At 40.1% G+C, this 20,771-nt stretch overlaps 1 protein-coding gene across 1 annotated transcript in view; it reads left to right on the forward strand.

The window, feature by feature from the left end:
• TXNRD1 (thioredoxin reductase 1) overlaps positions 1–20,771 on the forward strand; it is a 42,558-nt gene that overhangs the window by 12,474 nt on the left and 9,313 nt on the right. Inside the window, exons 2-11 of the mRNA XM_086479526.1 lie at positions 971–1,080; positions 3,291–3,413; positions 8,080–8,152; positions 8,267–8,386; positions 9,168–9,310; positions 9,430–9,545; positions 11,330–11,555; positions 14,310–14,402; positions 16,132–16,208; positions 17,728–17,884. Coding sequence (XP_086335652.1) covers positions 971–1,080; positions 3,291–3,413; positions 8,080–8,152; positions 8,267–8,386; positions 9,168–9,310; positions 9,430–9,545; positions 11,330–11,555; positions 14,310–14,402; positions 16,132–16,208; positions 17,728–17,884 — 1,238 coding nt within the window. The remainder of the gene's footprint in view (positions 1–970; positions 1,081–3,290; positions 3,414–8,079; positions 8,153–8,266; positions 8,387–9,167; positions 9,311–9,429; positions 9,546–11,329; positions 11,556–14,309; positions 14,403–16,131; positions 16,209–17,727; positions 17,885–20,771) is intronic.

Below are 20,771 nucleotides of genomic sequence, written 5' to 3' on the forward strand. Positions count from 1 at the left end.
AAGGAATGTATACGCATTCAGTATGGCTGTTTGTATTAAATATGTGCACGTGCCAGAGTTTGCTAATTGATGCTGGTTGTGCAGTGCAAAGTATGTATGTGATTAAGTACAAATAAGTGTGTACTGACCCATTTATTGGAAATTAAGCTTAACGTAACTCAGAGTTATGTGGAGGAAGACAGAGCTGACAATGGATTCCATTAAGGTGTTAGATTGTCTTCTTTTTTCTTTTTCCATGCCATATCAAATAAAGTATCACCATGTGTAAAGATGTTAATTTTTTCCTTTCCAGTAATACACTCAACCTTTTCTATTGGAGATAATATGTATCTCAAATATATATGTGAAATGAGTTATGACTAGTGGGCAAACAGCTCTTTTACAGACTTTTGGATACATTTATTTAGAAGATATCATAGTATGAGCAATACCATCTGGCAGAATTTATTTTAGGGGGGAGATTTGCATGGAAAGAACAACTATCAATAAATGGCACTGGAAGAAGTTTCCAGGGAACTAATTGCAAGAGAAAAATAAAAATGTTTAATTCAGTTTAAAAAGTAGAAGACTGAAGAAAATGGCAGCGCATCAGCATAAGAAAATCACTTTCTGGCCCAGAAAGGTAAAAATCATCATTTTCCATTAAGGCTGAAGTTTCAGACTTAGCTACAGCAAAACTTATTTCCTTGCTTTGTTCCAAGTGTATTGTTAGATTGGCAAAAAGTCCTGAAATTCCAGCCAACTCTCATATGGGATTTTATTAAAGAGAAAAATATAGCAAGTCATCCTAACGTTGCAAATGACTAATCAGTTGCCTTAGGAAATGAACACTCCCTTGAGACAGGCAGGCTGCTGAGGAGGAAGGGGTGAAGCCACCAGGCCACTCCCCCAGAGAATTTCGCTTGCAGAGTGCAGCCTTCATAAAGGACGTCTCTGCAGACACTATGTTATTTTCTTCTTTATTTCACAGAGGAAGCACAGAAGCTGCAAGAAGAGCAGTGCGAAGTAACGGCAGAAACTTCACAGCCAGTTGTTTTTGTGCAGGAGAAGCAAATAAGAGATCATGAGAAAGCTTTAAAGGTAGGGGGAGATACGTTTTAAAGTCTATAATTTAATTTTGACATTGAAAAAGAGTAAGAATGTAGGCTTTCTTTTAAAATTTGTAGTTCTTGGGTGAAGAAAGGAAGAGATTCGTTCTCAGGATGGGATCGTGGTCATGAGCAAGTTCCCCTGGTAAATGGGATGCAGAGTTTGTCAAGATCCTGTTCGCTTTGGTGCAGGATTCTAGGAGGTGGATTTAGAGGGGAAGGTTGTGATCTACTTTGTCTCATTTAAACTTTTAATATGTTTTCATGAAGAATGTTTATGAAGAACTAGTGAAAAATGAACCAAACAGTAGGGAATAAAAGCTGAAGTTTCTTAATCAATGTGAAAACATAAAGCACTTTTCTTAAAAGAAAAAAAAAAAAAGGCAGCATGATGTGAGTAGTGATCTAAGCAAGTTCTGTGAGTAGGTATTGTGGTTTCTTCTTATGCATCATAAAGATACCGTTCTTGGTAGCTGGGTCTGATGACTCTGTGGGTGTAAGTCTGCCCTTAAGTTTCACACCATCCTGTTGCCGCTGAGCGAACAAGAATGTATGCTTTGGAAGAGAACGGCGCACTTTCTCTAATTTTATATCCCTAAATACGAATAAAGTGAAACTGTGTATCATAATACAACATATGCTCCTTTTCACTCTGATTGCAGTAGGAAGTTTGAGCCTGGCCAGTGGCCGTGTTAGAAAACTAGAAAAAAGGGGAACTGAGCTCATAGTAGATTCAGTGGTAGGGATATATATTGGGGTGGTGGAGCAGGAAGAGAAGAGGAAGGAAGATTGTGGTATTTTTGGATGTCTTCATAACAGCCACAGGTGTTTTCTAGGTTTTGTTTCTGCTATTAACATGCTACCTCAGGTTATGAAATACTATTAAAACATGACTTTCTACAGGCAGATGCACAGCCTGAATTTCAGCTGACATTGCTGTGTAATTTGCTGGAGGGATAGGGGATTTTTGTCAGTGATACGGCTGCGCTGGCAGCAGTCTCTAGGGCAGAAGTAGTTATAGAGAGGGAATAACCTAACCTTAGAGGAAGGTGATATTAAAATGGGTTGAGCACAAAGGGCTGCTTAATGCAAAACAAAGTTAAGATGAAAAGAGAAGAGAAACTTCTTGGGTTTTTTTCTTTCCTTTTATTTGCCATGACTATTCCATTAGTACTGAATCAAGTCCTACCTAGTTAGGCAGATAGAAACACTTAAATAAAAGCAAGCAGATTTGTAAAGTGACTAAGTATGAGTTTCTTTATCTGTTTTTTTGGTCTTAAAAGTTCTGTCATGGCCTTTATTGGTACTCACTGATTTACTTCAGCTGAGGAATCTGATTTTTACTCACTCCAGATCTTGTCCTGCAGTTTGAGAGGCTTTGGGAGTTTTGCCAGCAACTCCAAAGGCTTGAAGGTCTGAAGCCCTGATAAATTGGAACTTCGCAAATTAAGTACAAAGGCTCATTTTAGAAAGAGTGTATGACGAAAATGCAGTGTTCTTTGTGGCATACAGCTGTCCAAAGGCATTTTAGGATTTGTGGGTTATTTTTCTGTAGTAGTAGTCGTTCGATCAAAAAGAAAAAAAAATCTCTTATGAAACTGTAGGTGATCACACTTGATCCATTTAATGCCAAAGTTAGTTACAATGTTAAACCAAAGCAATAATAAACACAGGCTTATTACAAAAATACAGTTTTCAGAAATTGTTTCCTTCATTTAGTTCTGTTCATTCAGTTGGTAAGGCTGGTAATTGCAGATTATTACAATGCTGTATATGACTGTTGTGTTTTCCTGCTGATATATGGAGGAGGAGGGGAAAAACACTAATTAGGAATGTCCAGGGCAGATGAAAAGAATAAGATAAATTAATGGAATGCCTGTGTCAGCAGGTGTGTGTCTCATTCTCGAGTACATAGTATGAGGAGGCGCTACAGTTGCGTTGATCTGGAAAAACTAAGCTCTGCAAGGAAACCCAGGGCTCCAATGAACAAGAAAATTCATGGTTCAGTATCTAATGGGTACTGAGCTATCCAAGGATGGATTAAGATGATGAAATTTTAAAAAGCGGCTTAAAAGCAGAGATCAGAAAATTCAGATGCACTTATGTTCCCTTATCACAGTATTTGCTGCTGAAAATACTGATTTTTGAGCACTGTGGGTAATGTTTCAATGTTCCCTAATCCTTTTTGTTTTCCCTGTTCAGGCACATAAGGAAAGCAAGCACCAGAAACCTCTAGAAATGAACGGGCACACGCCGGTGCCGCATTCCTACGACTATGATCTCATTGTCATTGGTGGGGGCTCAGGTGGTCTGGCGGCTGCCAAGGTATGATAGAGAATATACAGATTAATACTTTCCTTGTAAATAGGTGGGTGACATTCTCAACGTCTTGGATCTGGGTATCTTTAACACTGTAGGGGCATAACATTTCTGCCTGATCAGTGGGATTTCTTTCGAGATTAGCCCCAGTTATACAACATTCTTTTCCTTATCTTCTGAAGAAGAAAAACATAAAAATGTTATGGTATATGTGTTAGTAGAACGAAACTTGGTCCCCACTAACAGGAGATAATGCTGTTAGAAAAGAGCAGGTAGATATAACAACAATATTTATTAGTAGTTGAATTAAAATTCAACTCATAATTGAAAAAGTTTTAAAAACTGTTCAAAATTAACATCAGGAGGTTTCTGTTTTTATCTGAAAGTGATAAGCACAAATACAGGCTAGGTGATGAGTGGATCGAGAGCAGCCCTGGGGAGAAGGACTTGGGGGGGCTGGTGGATGAAGTAACTGAACCTGAGCCGGCAACGTGCGCTCACAGCCCAGAAAGCCGATCGCATCCTGGGCTGCATCAAGAGAAGCGCGGCCAGCAGGTCGAGGGAGGGGATTCTGCCCCTCTGCTCCACCCTGGTGAGACCCCACCTGCAGTGCTGCGTCCAGCTCTGGGGCCCCCAGGATAAGAGAGACATGGAGCTGCTTGAGTGAGTCCAGAGGAGGGTCATGAAGATGCTCAGGGGGCTGGAGCACCTCCCCTGTGAGGACAGGCTGAGAGAGTTGGTGTTGTTCAGCCTGGAGAAGAGGAGGCTCCAGGGAGACCTTACAGCGGCCTTCCAGTGCTTAAAGGGGGCCTGCAGGGAAGGTGGGGTGGGACTCTTGATCAGGGAGGGCAGTGATGGGATGAGGGGTAATGGTTGCAAACTGAGAGAGGGGAGATTTAGATTAGATACAAGGAAGAAATTCTTTACTGTGAGGGTGGTGAGACACTGGAAGAAGTTGCACAGAGCAGCTGTGGCTGCCCCCTCCCTGGCAGTGTTCAAGGCCAGGCTGGATGGGGCTTGGAGCAACCTGGTCTAGTGGGAGGTGTCCCTGCCCATGGCAGGGGGGTTGGAACTAGATGATCTTTTAGGTCCCTTCCAACCCAAACCGTACTATGAGTCTATGATCTGTTCAGAAATAGTTTGCATATGTTGTTTTAATTCTTGACAATGAGGGAGATTTTGTGATTTGTGAGCTTATATAGTTGCATAAATGGAGATTTTGCCTATACTTAAGCACAGTTAGAATCTCGCCCTTCATTTCTAGGGTCTGGTACTTCCTGCTTGTAGCAAATAATTTATGGGTTTTGGCTAGGGTATTGCTTTCAGAAGCATATCTAGAATTAAGTAAAACAATCCACAGTGGTGCAGAATATACCAGCTCTTAAGAGTTGTCATTATCCCAAATATTTTAAACTTGCTGAAATTTAATATAAGTCAGTAACTCTTCTTTACATCAGTAGTTAGGCAGGTTTTGCCTCTTCTCGCTGTGGTAGAGTCAACTATTCAGAAGGGAATTGAGCATTCCTAGAAATGAAACTATTTTGTTGCTCAAGACCTGCAGCTGGATTATTCCTCCAGACAGGAGGCATTTCTTTTGTTCTCGAGAAGTGAAGGAGGTCATTGAAAAGTGAAAGAAAATGAGGAGAAAATATTTCTGCATAGCATTGGGTTCACACTAAACCTTGGTTCCTCAGAAGGATTTCTGCTATAATGGAAGAGTGGAATGCTGAGTGGTGGATTGAAATGTGCTGTTATGTCCATTTCAGTAGTTTACTGCTTCCCAGTCCATAGGGGCACTATTGTCACGGCATAGGATGGAAGATAAGATCAGATCTATAAAAATTCTGAGAACCTGCAAAGAGAAGCAGACACTGGTTTTCAGAGGATGGGTATGTTTTAGGACAGAATAACAAGAGTAAAAGGGAGCTTGCAGTAATGCATAAACAGTTTGCAGTAATAAAAAGCCATCTGTTGAAATTTCCATAAGGAGACTGCTTTGTTGTATAAGTATGCTAGGTTGTGAAGCTACAGCAGTGATGTTTATTGCATCATTTTTCAAATGTGGAACAGAAGAGGTGTGTAGCTAGGCATATAAATTGCCTTATTCCTTCAACTTGATGTGTAAAGTGTATTGCTTCTTAGTGTTCTCAAGTGATTGTAGAGTAGAGCAGAAGATGGTAGATCAATAAAGTCAACATCACTATCAGTAGTAATGTGTGTACTTCAAATCAGTTTCATGAAGTTGAAGTGAAACTGTTTTACATGCATAAACCTCTGACTTATACTTTGATTATTCAATTTTTTTTTTTTTAGTGAATTAACAGACTGTCCTGGTTTAACCCCAGCCAGCAGTTAAGCACCACACAGCCATGTGCTCACCACCCCCAGTGGGATGGGGGAGAGGATTGTTAAAAAAAAGTAAAACTCATGGGTTGAGATAAAAGACAGCTTAATAGGACAGAAAAAGAAGGGCAAATAGTAATAATAATAATAGAATATACAAAACAAGTGATGCACAGTACAATTACTCACCACCCACTGACCAATGCCCAGCCAATCCCTGAGCCGTGGTGCCCACTGGCCAACTCCCCCCAGTTTATATACTGGGCATGATGTCTTATGGTATGGAATATGCCTTTGGCTCATTTGGGTCAGCTGTCCTTGCTGCGTCCCCTCCCAGCTTCTTGGGCACTCCCAGCCTCTGCCGGCAGGGCAGTATGAGAAGCTGAAAAGTCCATGACTTAGCATAAACACTGCTTAGCAACAACTAAAACATCAGTGTGTTATCAACAGTATTCTCATGCTAAATCCAAACCACAACACTGTACCAGCCACTAGGAAGAAAATTAACTTTATTGCAGATGAAACCAGGATACAAACAGTGCTTTAAAAAGCAAAACAAAGCAAAAGGGGAAAAAAACCCCGCAACTACACAACTCTTACACCAAGTTCCAGATATCTGCGCTCAGGTTTGCAGCAGTTTAACTAGGCTGATTAAATGCGTGCTTTTCACTATGACACATGCGCGTTTGTGCACACGTCTTCCGTTTCTTCTCTGTGTTGTGCTCAGAGCTTGTTATTTTGGAGGCATGTCTCCACGGTGAGCGCAAATGCTGCCAGGCTGTCTCTGCGCAACCCAACCACAGACCTGGACCAAAGCACCAGGCCACTACTGTCAGTTCACACAAAACAGCTCCAGCCTTAAGCCACTTTGTTGTGTTCGTGCAGCACGACGCTGAACCCAGAAAGATTTGAAAGCCTAAGGGGCAGGTTTTGTTACTGTGGGCATCTCACTCTGCAGAAGTGGTTATGTCTGTTTGTGGTCTCTACCGAGGTGGTGACGCAGTGCTGTGCTGTATTATGCGAGCGTACAGCTGAGTGTAAGCTTGGGAATCCGTGCATTCTAGTTAGCTAACACTAGTAAAGCTCTTTTGAGCGGGGTACGAGAGCTGTAATTATAAAGGAGCATTGATAACACATCTCAGTCCCTAAGCGCCTTTCTGAGGAACTTTCTCAGAGGTGCTACCAATGGATAGAAATCAGCTGCTTGGCCCACCTTGACCTTTGTTGGAAGCAGGAATCCAGTACATTAATGTTTTCTAAAGGTGTCTACAGCCTGTTTGAAATATGATTTGTATTTTGCATGAAGATACGCATTCAGAATTGAAATTCTGATTGTCAGCTGTTTGGATTAACGAGTATGACTGGTAACATAATGCTGGAGGCTGTCCAGCTCCTCCCAAACCAAGGCCTTAGGGTAATATCCTGTGCCTATAGTTGTTATTGCTTGTATGTCTAAGAACTCATCGTGTGTTGCAACACAGTTGTGGTTACTCCAAGTATCAAAGTTATTTTGCTGAATCTTATGGGGGAATCTGTCATCACTGTTTCTCAGCTATGTAGTGCTTAAATGTTTTTCTCTGGTACCACTTATTACCATCGATTTTTGCCTTTTTCGTAAAAAGCACAAAGGAAACAATGGAATCAGTATAGAAATCCCAGTTCTCAATATCATTTACAAACATTGATTGTAGATTCGTTAATGAAACTTCTCAGGGGAAATATCATGAAATAAACCATCACTTTCTAGTCTGCATGTCATCTCCACATCCTGACAGTAAAGTCAACTTGCTGCAGGTTGAACAGCTTGAAGAGCTGATCCTGACAACTATAGATTATACTCAGAATTGAGTGTTCCCTTGTACAACAAGAAAAAAGACTGGATAAGCACAGTTGTGATGCTTGGCCATGTGACTGCTTATGTCATTGTGTGATGTGTTTTCAGACAAATGTTTGAGACACCATCTTTGAAGGGAAAACTGGATTAATGAAGAATTTGTTAAATATGTTAAAAGTAAATGGCATGTTGGGAAATAGTGTGAGCAAACTGACAGGATGGAGGAGAGAAGAGGAGGTTTGACTCCCAGAGTCTTCTGTGTATCGACTCCTGACATGCTGTTGTGTAGCAGGATGAATGCCTATTTTTCTCCTTTCATCTTTTTTTTCCTACTGAGTGAACAGATTAATTCAGATTAATGACTGTTCCCTTGCAAATAATTCATTATTACTTAATTAAAGGTCACAAAGCTTTTAAGCAATGCATGATGTTATCATCTACTCCAAATTTAACCTCTAATGTTTAGATACATGTCTGTCTTAATTTGTTTTGCAGGAAGCTGCCAAATATGAAAAAAAAGTGATGGTGCTGGACTTTGTCACACCTACACCTCTGGGAAACTCATGGGGTAAATTTCTCTTCGTTGCAAACCTGTTATAAAGCAGCTTTACTCAGAGACTCTGATTATCCTTTGAGATCAGCCACGCTGATGTGAAAAACACATTCTGTTCCTTTCTATCAGGTCTTGGAGGAACATGTGTAAATGTGGGCTGTATACCTAAAAAACTGATGCATCAGGCAGCTTTACTGGGACAAGCTTTGCAAGATTCACGCAAATTTGGATGGCAGTTTACGGAAGAAGGTAAAGGAAAACACTTTTTTGCCGTTTTGTCATTTGTCCTGAAAATCAAGCGTTTTTTTCCGCAATCAAGTGCTTGTTACACTTACGCATGTGTTGGCTTTGACAATATGAGGCAACTTCAGAGAGATTACACATAAACTTAAGCACTTTTCAAGTTTAAAGCCACTGGGCTTATTGCCTTGCAGCATTTGATCTGTTTATTAATAGCTTCTGATCATGTTAGTATTCGATAAGATTGCTGTAGTGAACAAAAGCAATACAGTACTACTCCATTTCTGAATGCAGCACAACATCTAAGGGCATACCCCAGAATGTCCCCTGTTAGAAACTTCCTCATAATTGCAGGCAAGGATTTCCTTTCCCTCAGTCTCTGTCACTACTCCTGCATAAGAAGAGGAATTTTACTTTATATTCGCTCTAATGTGCATATTATAGGATTGGGATTTATTTATGATGTAATCCTGTAGTGGGGAACATGTGGAAGCATCTCTCAGAGTTGCATAGTCTTCATTTGTTGGGCAATGTCACCTGCTCATAGCACATATCAATGGAAGACTATCAATAATGCAGTAAGTCTAAATTTGAGTCATATCTGTTCCACTGTGATCTCTCATGTTGGCTATGCTGATGTAATTCTTTGCATTTCAGTAGAGTTACCCTGGAATAAAAAAGGAGTAAGACATGACTGGGTCATGAAAAAAATCTAAGAATACAAGGTTTGCTATGGAAAAAGAAGAACTTACAGACTGAAAGATGAACCTTTCTCTTTTGTCTCTAACAGTCGAACACAACTGGATGACTATGACAGAATCTGTTCAGAATTACATTGGTTCACTGAACTGGGGCTATCGGGTTGCACTGAGGGAGAAGAAAGTCACCTATGAGAATGCATATGGAGAATTTGTTGGGCCACACACAGTGAAGGTACTCCCTAGCCATGTTTTCTTATAGTACTTTCTGAGTAGAGATGCTTTTCAGATAGAATAATTTTTCCCTCGGTAGGACTGCAAAATACTCACTTTGGACTAATACTTTGTCCACAGGCAACAAATAAAAGAGGAGTTGAGAAGCTGTACACAGCTGAGAGGTTTCTCATTGCCACTGGTGAACGACCACGCTACCTGGGTATACCTGGAGACAAAGAATACTGCATTAGCAGGTAAAAATGGGGAGGAATATGAAGTCACTCTCCATGTGTAAATGCTTCACCTGTAAGAGAAAGAGGTGAAGCATGAACAGGGCTGCTTGGTTGCTGGTTTTTTTCCTATGTAACATTTTGTTAGGGGAAGGTAAGTGCAGAAGAATAGCTATAGACAGATTTTAAGATGCCAAAAACATTGGTGTTTGGTAGACACCACGGGACTGTGGGTGGCTGGCCAGGATGGTTCTGTTTCTGACTGATAACAGCAGTAACTGAGAATACTGTAAATTGTCTGAGTGTCCATCATAAAATTTAATTCATCAGCTCTGCCCCAGTTACCAGTACACCTGCTTCCTCTCTGTTTCTTATGGTCTTTCAGTTCACCTACTGAAGTTTCTTCAGTAATGACAAGCACAGTCTGCTTGGAAGAAGCCTCAGATATCAGGGGAAGCGGGAGTTGCAAAGCAGTTGGTCTTGTGAAGCCAGTAGAAATGTGTCTGTCTTCATGCTTTGGGGCAGACTTGAAACTCAGTCCATTTTTTTTCCAGCTACTCAGTGAAGTTAATTCAACTTTTGGGAAAACCAGTTTCAAATGTCTGGTTAATTGATAAGACCAAGCAATTCTAGCACAATTTTGACCAAAAAAAAAGGTGATACACAGAAGAAGTATGTTTTCATATCAGAATAACTTTTAAGTTACTCGATGTAGAAACAGAGGCTGGAATTACAGGGTTGCAAACCTATAGCAAAGAAATAAGTAACTGGCATAATCCTGTGAAACTAAAACACAATGTTGTATGTTTCCCTTCTAATAAGTAGTAATGAAATTAAAGGTAACAGATAACATAGCCTGTAAAGGGGTGCTTTAAAATAGCATTCAGGTGGAAGAGTCAGGAATGCCAGAGTTACAGACTGTCAGGTGGAGGCTGTCTGTGTAATCTTCACTGGGTTCCCTGGGGGATGGGAACTGTGATGTAGCCTTTAATTACACAATCACATTTTATTCCATCACGACATTTGCAGAGAGCATCTTTGTTTAGCATTTGCAGTTGTTGGCTGAGAAAGACACACTTACTTTAGATTTAAATCTTTGGACAATTGCACTGCCAAACTCTGCCTAAGTCTCTGCTGAGCAAGCGTGATGCCTCCATGAGCCCCTGCTTCCCTGAGAAGCCCTGGTTTTATAGTCTAGGTCTAAAGTGTGGTAGAACTGACGGAGCTTCATGAAGCAGTTGAAAGAAATGGAAAGCAAGCAAATAAACATGTTTTCCATAATTTCATACTTCTGTCTGTGCCTGTTACTGTGGTTTGCATTAATTTGTTTTGTTGTCTGTGTATATTTGGCACTGTGTGTAGTGCTTTAGCAAAAGGATGAGACTTCAAAGTGAAAATGGTATTTTTGTCTTAAAGCTGAACCCCTTCCTCTTCCTTTTAGCTCTCAGGAGCTAAAAGTTGCAGCAAAATATTTGAAGCAAGATTCAGAGAAACAAAAACTAATGTACCTTTTTTTAACAATTTGTCATAAGTTTCTACAAAAAACCTTGAAATTTTTGTGCTGATTCAGAATTTTCATACTTTTTTTTAGTGTGTGTGTGTACTCCTAATTAGAACTCTTAATCTGTCATGTACTGATCTTGTATTCCAGCTGAATTTCCAAAAAATTATGTTGTTGGGGTTTTTTTGGTGAGCAAGAAGAGGAATAAAGTTCTATTCTTACAGAAGAAATTAGGTAGATATAAAGCACAATACATTCTTCTGGTTGTCTCTAACTTTCTTTTTTTTTTTCCCTCTTTTTTTACTAGTGATGATCTTTTCTCTCTGCCTTACTGTCCAGGGAAAACCCTGGTGGTTGGAGCTTCCTATGTTGCCTTGGAATGTGCAGGGTTTCTTGCAGGTCTTGGATTAGATGTCACTGTAATGGTGAGATCCATTCTCTTAAGAGGATTTGACCAGGATATTGCAAACAAAATTGGCGAATATATGGAAGAACATGGAATCAACTTTATTAGAGAGTTTGTGCCGATCAAGGTAGGCTCAAAGTGGTGTATGACTACAATTTATTGCAATATACCTATCATAATGGTTTAAGATGTGAATTATTTTAGTGAATGCAAAGGTTGAATTTGCAATACAGGATCTACTACGATATAGTATGGGTTAGTTTTTGTTTTAAAATGAACAAGTCCATGAATCTTAGGTAATTGGAATGTACACTTTAGTCGTAATATTAAAATTTGGTGAAATTCCAGAATTCACTGTTTTTATCAGAATTAGATGAGTTAGTATATGTTGCATTAAAAATGTTGTTAGTCCTGCTCATCCTGGTCCTGCAAATGTTGAGTATACTTAAATTCAGCAGTTTTCCTGAAATCTGTGAAACTTCCAGCAGGCTCATAATTAAGCAGGTATGTAATTTCCTGTAAGATCAGGGCCAGTGCATCACAAATAGTCGTATTTTTTCATTGCCAGTTCTCAAATTCTCAGACAGCAAATACTGTTTATGTGCCCAGGACCAGCACAGGACTATCCAGAAAAGTAGATGGGCTTTCGAAGTATCCATCTATATCCTTTACTTAGCAGAGTCCTTAAGTACTTGCTCAGTTTTCACTTAATTCAGTAGGTGTACTTGTGCAGCTAGTTACGTACATGTATAGGCAAATTCAGTTTGAAAAGCAGATTAGATAAGATCTAATGTAAAATTGCTTTATCAAAGACTTCAGAGGGTGCTAACAGTATTTTGCTAAATGTTTTTTCACAATAGTTAGTACTTAATTATTATGAAATGGGAAATAATGTATTAAGCAGTTTTCAATTTGGCATTAAGACAACATGTTACTGAGTTTAACACTTTGGGGATTAAAGCGTTAAATCAAGTGAAGACTGTTCATTTGCACCCTTAGAAATATCAAGAGTAGCTTAAAATTCCTCTTGCCAGTTACCATGGTGTGGATCTGACTGTCTCTCACAGCATAAGAGATTTGCTGCGAGAAGTCAAAGTGAATGTTTCAAGGAACTTTGTTTTTAGCACGTTTGCATTGCAGAAATACCGTCTTGTGTGAAGAGCAGGGATGATTATCCAGCTTTTGTTTCAGACATAGCTTTTTATCAGCTCTCATGGGGGATGATAAGGAAGGAAGCTTTCTTACAAGCAGATCATTTCAACTAAATGGCAAGTGGGCTCCTCCAGATGCACCCTGCAAAGAGCAGTTCATTGCCCGAGTCACAAAATGCACTTTTGTGTATTTTACCCTGTCCCTTCACTGCGTGTCTTTGATTTCAATGGGAATAAATTCTTGTCCCTGTTTCTAGTTGAGAATATCCTTAAACTTAAATTGCTGGATATGTTTTTAGCAGATTTTCTCATCTCTTTCAAATACTGCTTTTGAAGTTATGCACTGTTGTGCTTATTAAAACCCTTCGTTGGGATGTTTGAAGACAGAAGATGAATTATTATAAGTAATGGTGCCTTTGAACCAGAGCAGTTTAACACAGAGATCCTTTAAAGTTGGTAGGACGGTAGAGAAGGTTTGGGCTTTTTTTAATTAAAAAAAAAAAAAAAAGGACAAGGGAAACCAGAACTTTGTCAGATGCTTTGCTTTTTCTGTCTCTCAGTACTGAATATGTAGTAGGAACTAGGGCAGTTGTTGAAAAGTACTTTTTCATCTGTAGAAGGAACACTAACATTTCCCAGAATTAAGTGCTGCACAGTTACGTGTCTCTTGTATGTCCAGCCATAGGAAGCAGCTGGGCACCTCGCCATTACCTGGGAGGGTAAGGGGAGGACTGTAGCTGAGGATATCTGGTCCTTTCCTCGCAGTCCAGAGCATGTTAATGAGGATGAAAAAGAACCTGCCTATGTATCACTTGTTTAGTTGATTTATTTATCAGAGGAAAAATGAGCATTTGGAAAAAAAGCCAGTGGTATTACTCTCTTTGCTTTATGGTTTTCTGGTATATGGGGGAGTGGGGCGTGGAACGGGGTGTATTTTGGGTTTTATTTTAAATAAACCTGCTTTTTTTTTTTTTACTCTGAATAAAGTGCAGAGTTGCAAAAAGATTCACCTTTGCCTTTTTTTTTTTTTTTTTTTTTCTCCTTTGCTGGAATAGACAGTAAGCTGCTGCGTTCCTTGAGAGCGAGCATGCAGCTGGATCCGTAGCTAAAATCAGGAATATTTTTTTCAGCTGGCTCTGGGAAACTCTGAAGAGCTTTTTTACTTAAGCTGATGGTGTTTTTTCAGCCATTTAGAGCCAGCTGCTGGCCTCCTGTAAGGCCATGGCAGCTTTATATATCGGACTAATGTCATTGAAATAAGACAAAGGCCTGTACTGCTGAGGGCTGGGCTATGACAATGGCTTTCCATGGGTGGAAGACACAATGGTCCTCTAGGTGTGGTTGGAGAAAACATCTGACGGTGTTTCCAGGTTCTCCAAGAGTTCCCCTTTCGCCTCATCTGCTCTGTTCCCAGTTGATACCAGCAGCTCACATGGTGGGCTTGAACAAGAACTTAGCTATAAACCAACTTTTAGAAACAGAAATGAGGTCTTACTGTGTTGGTCATAAGAATAAATGCATAGAGGTAAAACAAAATGTTTAAATATGTAAGTAATAATCACAAATCTAGAGAAAGATAAAAGTATCTTTAGAATAAATGCTTAATTTTAGGTCATGGTTAAACTCTCTCAAAGATATGTGATGGGACAGAGATACATTTGCATTTCTTTATTTGAAACTAACCCCTTTTTTTTTTCTTTTTTTCTAACCCCCCTCCCCCAATGTTGTAGGTTGAGCAAATTGAGGAAGGAGCTCCTGGAAGATTGAAAGTTACAGCCCAATCCACAAAGGGGAACGAAATAATTGAAGGGGAATACAATACTGTGAGTCCTGTCTATGTACATGAATGCAAAATAGCCTTCCATGTGATGCTGAGGTTCTGTGGGGTGTTTTTATCCATCGTTTAAATTTTTTTAAATTATTTTAGTCACTACACTATGCTAATTGCAGACAATCAGCAGGTAGTTAATGTGACAAAAGTCCCAGAATCCATGGGCATGAGTCCCATGTGCCTTTCCAAATCATTTGCATGCTTTTGAAACCTGTTTCTTAGCTTAGGGATGTAGGTGAGCTTGGTCATGTGGAATCAGTTGCAGGATTTTTCCCCACTGGGATGTTTGTCATAAATGATAAGTGATGATTTAGAATAGCTTTCATCATAACTAAAGCATGTTCTGGAGTTAGCACAAAACAATGATCTGTGCAAAAGCTAAACAAGCAGGTGTTGTGTCTTCTCAGACCTGTTGTGGATGGTGAATTAGCATCTTCACAAAAACAACTAATGCCCTATGGCAAGTCAGTCAAGGAACTTCATTATGTACTTAAAACAGTAAAATTGCAGTGTGCAGGTGTGCCATTATATGTTTGATTGACTGTTTCCATCACCCCTCACCCCACTGATTTGCTTAGGCCTTGATGCTGAAAGGAAGAAAAAAAAAAAGGTTGTGAATAAAGTATTTGGAACTGCACAGGATGCATAAAGACAAGCATTTTCCAGCTGGGATTTTAGACTGCAAATACTGTGTGCTAGTGACCTCATTTACCTGTGTAGCGCATCAGTCATCGCATAATAAGGACACGCCTCAGTGCATCTGAGGGCTAATATTATGAGAAAGTTTGACAATAACAACAGTGCTGTTGCTGTGTGGTAATACTGTTTTTCCTGGTCCATGGTAGTGAAAGCGTTTTAGCTACCAAATCACTGCCATCTTTTCATTATGGAAACTTCTGATTTCTTGTTGTTACTACATCTTTCACTGAAATGCTGTCACTCCTCATAGAAGCTATCAGCTGTGTGTGATGCATTTTAAGACCTTCAGCTCTAAGATCTGGCATGCTTGGTCATCTAAAAGACTGGAAGGAGATCTCAATTCCTTCAGCATTGTGTGGTTAACCTGGGCAGTTGCCCAAGACCTGCTAAGCACGTAGCACTTTTCCATGTGATAGTGTAGGCTGGAACTTGTTTTGCTAGTTAAGGTAGCCAGGTTGATAGGATGGGTAAGAATTTCTCCTGGTCTGTCCATCATTCTGAACAAATGTTCAAACAAATAACATTCCATGAATAACGCCCTTGGCAGTGACTTGGCTTAAAGCCTATATGAGTAAATTATATTTTCGGATCCAAATGAATATTATTTTATGGTCTTTTTATTTGCCTAAGCATCTGAGTTTCCTTCCTAAAAAGCCCTTTCCTTATGGAGCATTTTGGGGTCACCTGCTCTGGTAGGGATATGGTATAACACTTTGGTATGAAAGTGTGAGGAAATAAAGAATCTGACCCTAATCAATTTGTTTAGAGTACTCTTAGGGTATTTTTCTAGGGAAAGCTATTTGTATTTCATCTTATCATTAAAACCTGGTGTTGTTAGGTCTTGGTGGTGGTGTGGCTTTTCTTGAACTCTATGAATGTACCCTGGGTAACAAACGTATTCATCTTAACGTGACCAAGCCTTAGATACTAATCCTTAGAATATAATGAAAATAATAGATAGCCACATGCACGGGCACTTTTGGCGTTTTAAAAAATTAGTAACGTGCATTGCTGTTTTGCAGGTGTTGCTAGCGATCGGAAGAGACTCATGCACAAGAAAAATTGGTTTGGACAAAGTTGGAGTGAAGATCAATGAAAAGTAAGGACAAATGTCTGTATACCACTCACTACTGAGCTTGTGGCATTTGATACTGAAATGTCAATTTCTAAATACCAGGAGTTGAAAGTGTCAGTTCCATTCTGTCAAGGTTCACAGATCAGTCTCAGCGTCTTCCAGTGACGAGGCTTTCTAGGATCTGTCAGTTTTTCCTTGTGCTCTTATTCCCATCTCCTTGTTTTTATCTTTACCACCTCTTGGGGCAGAGATCTGTTTGTTCATACAGGCTTTCAGTGTGGTAGGTTTTGTTTGTATTTTAATGTAAATGCTACTATATGTTTATTTTTAAATATAAGGCCAAAGTAGCATTCCTTAAACTCGGAGCTGGAGTTTGTGGTGTGTTTCAGGTTTTGGAGGAGTTTCTTTCTTGCCTTAGAGCAACTCGTTGGAACAGTCTGTGTCCTGTAGAAGGAGCATTTCATGTTTAATGTAGTGAGGTCGTTGCACCAGGGAGCGGAGCTATCGGTAACATTTTCAGTGTTGGTAACTAGAACATCTTCTAGGCGTGAGGGGCCTAGACGATCTTCCTTTTGAAGACACGGGACCATGAACTCGACTTGGCAGACTATGGAAAAACAGCGCCGAGGGCGGCTTATCTATGAACACAGTGACTGATGTTGCTGAAGGGAACTGTTGCAATGTTCTAAATAAGTGGAAATTTTGGTCCACTCAAATTTGGCAGACCCATGTTGTCTTGTAGATTAGTACACATCTTTCTGACATCAGGACACCTATTACTAGCTTAATAGAATGAACTATAAAATTACTAGCATAAACTGTGTATTTGTTAACAAAAGCAAAATTGAGGAAGTTGGATTTTAGTATGGGAGTCACCGCTAGTCCCCCAAGTAACTGTGTGACTGTTTCTGTGCTTGTCTGATTAGGTTTCCCTGTTACACATGTTTTCTGCAGTGATTAATGCACTATCTCATTTATTAATGAGGTAGGAAATATTAATAATTAAAAACTTCCATTAGCTCAGTACACTTACAGCTAAAAAGCTTGCTGGCTGTCCCTTAAGTAGGGTGTCTAACAGCTTGACCTGTCTCTGTGTAGAAGCCTGAAGGGTAAGTTTATAGAAACTGCTTCAGCCACTGGAATGGAATTTCAGTAGTAGAGAAATTCTTTTATCCTACGGCTTGAGTGGGAGAATATGTCTTCCTGTCATTCCTCAAGGTTGCCAGTACACAGCTCAGCTGGTAGTAGAAGGTGTTGGAGGAAAGATTTATGCCTCACCAAAGAATTGATTCAGGACATGAATTGCAACTTCACAAGCTACCTCCTTATCCAATGTGTAAATTCCTGTAGTTTTCGTCAAATTTGCACTACTTTACATTCTTGCCTGAGATTGTAAGATTGTGAATATGACTTCTCTCCCTCATACTTCAAATATGTGGCTTCCTCTTAAAGCGAAAGGACCTAACTTCTGCAAGGTTATTTACACCTCCAGTCTTCACAGCAGAACACTTAGATCTTTGTTTCTTGTTAATTCAAATTGCAGAACAGGAAAAATTCCTGTCAACGATGAGGAGCAAACAAACGTGCCGTATATCTATGCTGTTGGAGATATACTGCAGGACAAGCTGGAACTCACACCAGTGGCAATCCAGGCAGGAAGATTGTTGGTTCAAAGGCTTTATGCTGGGGCAACTAGTAAGGTAAGGAACCAGTTGCCACAAAACACTGTCGTTGCTCTACTTCTAAGTGCAGAGTGCAAGTCTGCTTGTTTATGGAAAACTCAGTAGGCTCTTAAGGATTAGCTTTGATGATCACTTTAATTTTCCCCTTGCAAAGATATTACTGCACATATGTTCTGCTAATTGTGTAGAATGAAATTAATACCTTATGGATTAAGTAATAGTCTCTTTTTTTTTCCCTGTTAAGAGGTTTTATTTTTCTCTCTGAGTGTAATGATAATAAAATTAACTGAGATCATTTAACTTGTTTTGAATTCTGCCACCTTCCCTGAAAGTCAGAAATCATTCCCATCCCATTAAATGCTTTAGCTCTAATTCATAGGAAGTTTACTAAGCCTACCTACAGTCCCTAAATAGAATTGTAACAGGGGTTTGTGATGCTTTTAATTTTCAATGTTATTTCCACTAGTTTTTTCACTTCTCATCCATGTGTTTTCAATGTAACACATAATTCTGCTTATAACTGAATATGGACACGAAGGAAGATCAAGTGTACCAATAAGTCAGCACTTATTTATATCTGAGAAGTTGAATTAATCGATTCAGTGTTTGTTTCTTACTAGTGCAACTGTAGGTTTCAGTCAAGTTATGCGAGTCTAAGTAGGAGTAACATGGGTACTCGTTTACACCTTACCTTTAAACCAGGAGGAAAGGAGAGTGCCTTTAAAGAACTATTATCCAGGCACCACTGATGTGGATGCTTGTCTTGCCTTCATGTCCATAGGGCATGAGCATAAAGGTTTTTCTCTTTCAGAACCTGCTGTATTCATATCAACTTCAGCTGTCGGCCAGATTTAGAGCTTGATTGAGTTGTTTATTTTAGGTTGGCAGGTATTGCGGTAACAGAATCCTGAATCAGCGTGCATGATGTCATTACATCAGCAGGGCAAAGTTTAAGAAAACCGTAGCTGGAGCCAGAATTTTTTTCTTGCTGCAATACTATGGATATATCTTAATTTACATTTTATGCCAGATAATTGTCTGTCAAGGTATGAAAATCCTTATGCTGCCAAGGAAAGCATCATCTCTTGCAGTGAATCCAAGAAATGAGTAATTACTTAGATGGGAACCTGGCTTACATTGCTGTTGTAACAAATCTTGAAAGGGTGATTGTATGAAACATAATGAATTGTTATCGATAGGTGGGGAAAGAATAGTAAGCAGCATCTTAGCTGATCCTCAGTCACAAAGGAAATTAATTAGTGTTGAAATCCATAGAAATTAAAATTACAAGTACTTAAATAGAGCTGACCAGCCTGCTACTCTGCTATGGAAGAATGACTAATTTGGTGGATATGGGGAGAGCAGTGGGTGTTGCTTACTTTGACTCTAGTAAAGGCTTTTGACACTGTCTCCTGTAACATTCTCATAGGCAAACTGATGGAGTACTGAGTAGATAAGGGGGCAGTGAGGTGGATTGAAAACTGGCTGAACTGCCAGGTTTAAGGGACCAAAATTACAAAGACCAGCTGAAGGCCAGTCACTAGTGGTGTGCCACACGTTGGTCCAGTACTGTTTAACATCTTCATGAATGATCTGTATGATGAGACAGATGCACCCTCAGCAAATTTACAGATGGTACAAAACTGGGAGGAAGTGACTGATGCACGCCATGTTTGTGCAATCAGTCAGAGGGACCTCGTCAGGCTGGAGAAATGGGCTGGCACGAATCTCAGGGAGTTCAGCAAGGAGAAGTGCCACAAGTCCTGCCCTGGGGAGGTGTAACCCCATGCGCCAGCACAGGCTGGGGACCCACCAGCTGGAAAGCAGCTGTGCGGAGAAAACCTTGGAGGGTCTAGAGGACAGCTTGACCATGAGCCAGCAATGTACCCAGCAGAGAAGGCCAGTGACATGCTGGGCCGCATCCTGGCAGAGCGTTGCCAGCAGGTGGAGGGAAGCAACCTTTTCCCCTCCACTTGGCTCTGGTGAGATAGGTTTGGATTTTGTGTCCAGTTTTGGGCTCCCCAGTACAAGAAGGACAGGGCAAGTCCATGAAAGGGCCATGACTATGATTAAGGGACTGGAGCATCTGACACCTGAGAAGAGGCTGAGACAGCTGGGAATTCTTATACCATGCGGAAGAGTTGGCTGGGGGGGAGGGCTCTTACATCTCTGAGTACTTATACCTGATGGCAGAGAGTAAAGAAGATGGAGCCAGACTCTTCAGTGGTATAAAGTGCAAGGGCGAGAGGCAATGGATTCAAACTGAATCACAGGAAAATTCCATTTAAACATAAGAAAAGAATTCTTTGCAGTGAGGGTGGTCAGGCCCGGAGGTTGCACAGAGAGAGAACCTCAAGAACACTCAAGAAAGCTCTGGTGAAGTCAGGGGTCAGCGTTTGCCTCTCATTGTATGTGATTGGGCGCACGGTATCGGCTCTAGCTCTAGCTGTCCCCTCCAAATGGCTGTAGTTCATGTCTTTGGTTCTTTGGCATCGCCTAGGCCGCAGTTGATAAGAAAGATGATGGGTTTTGGATGGTGGTGGTGTCTTTGCAGCATCCCCAGCTAAAAAGAGCATGCTTTGTAGAAGCAGTTGAACAGCCTGCTTTTTATCTCCAGTTTGACCTGTAATCTGGCACATTTTTTTAAAACAGGGCACTAAATTTCCTCTTCCTTTTAATCTATGCATACTAATGTCAGCGTGGCTTTAACCTGTCTTTCTGTTCTTGCTCTAGTTAACACGTCTGAGAGGAAAAAAACTGAAACTGTAGCTTAATTTAAAACAATTTAAAAAAAAAAAAAAAGTAGCTTTCAGAATTATGAATAATCCAACTTTTCTTCCTGTCTTTCAGACTGCTGAATATTTACTCAGTGTGCTGATTTTGTTTTGTTTTGTTTTGAATGCCA

Source organism: Leptosomus discolor, chromosome 1 (genome assembly GCF_034619465.1).
Source record: "Leptosomus discolor isolate bLepDis1 chromosome 1, bLepDis1.hap2, whole genome shotgun sequence".
NCBI classification, from domain to species: Eukaryota; Metazoa; Chordata; class Aves; order Leptosomiformes; family Leptosomidae; genus Leptosomus; species Leptosomus discolor.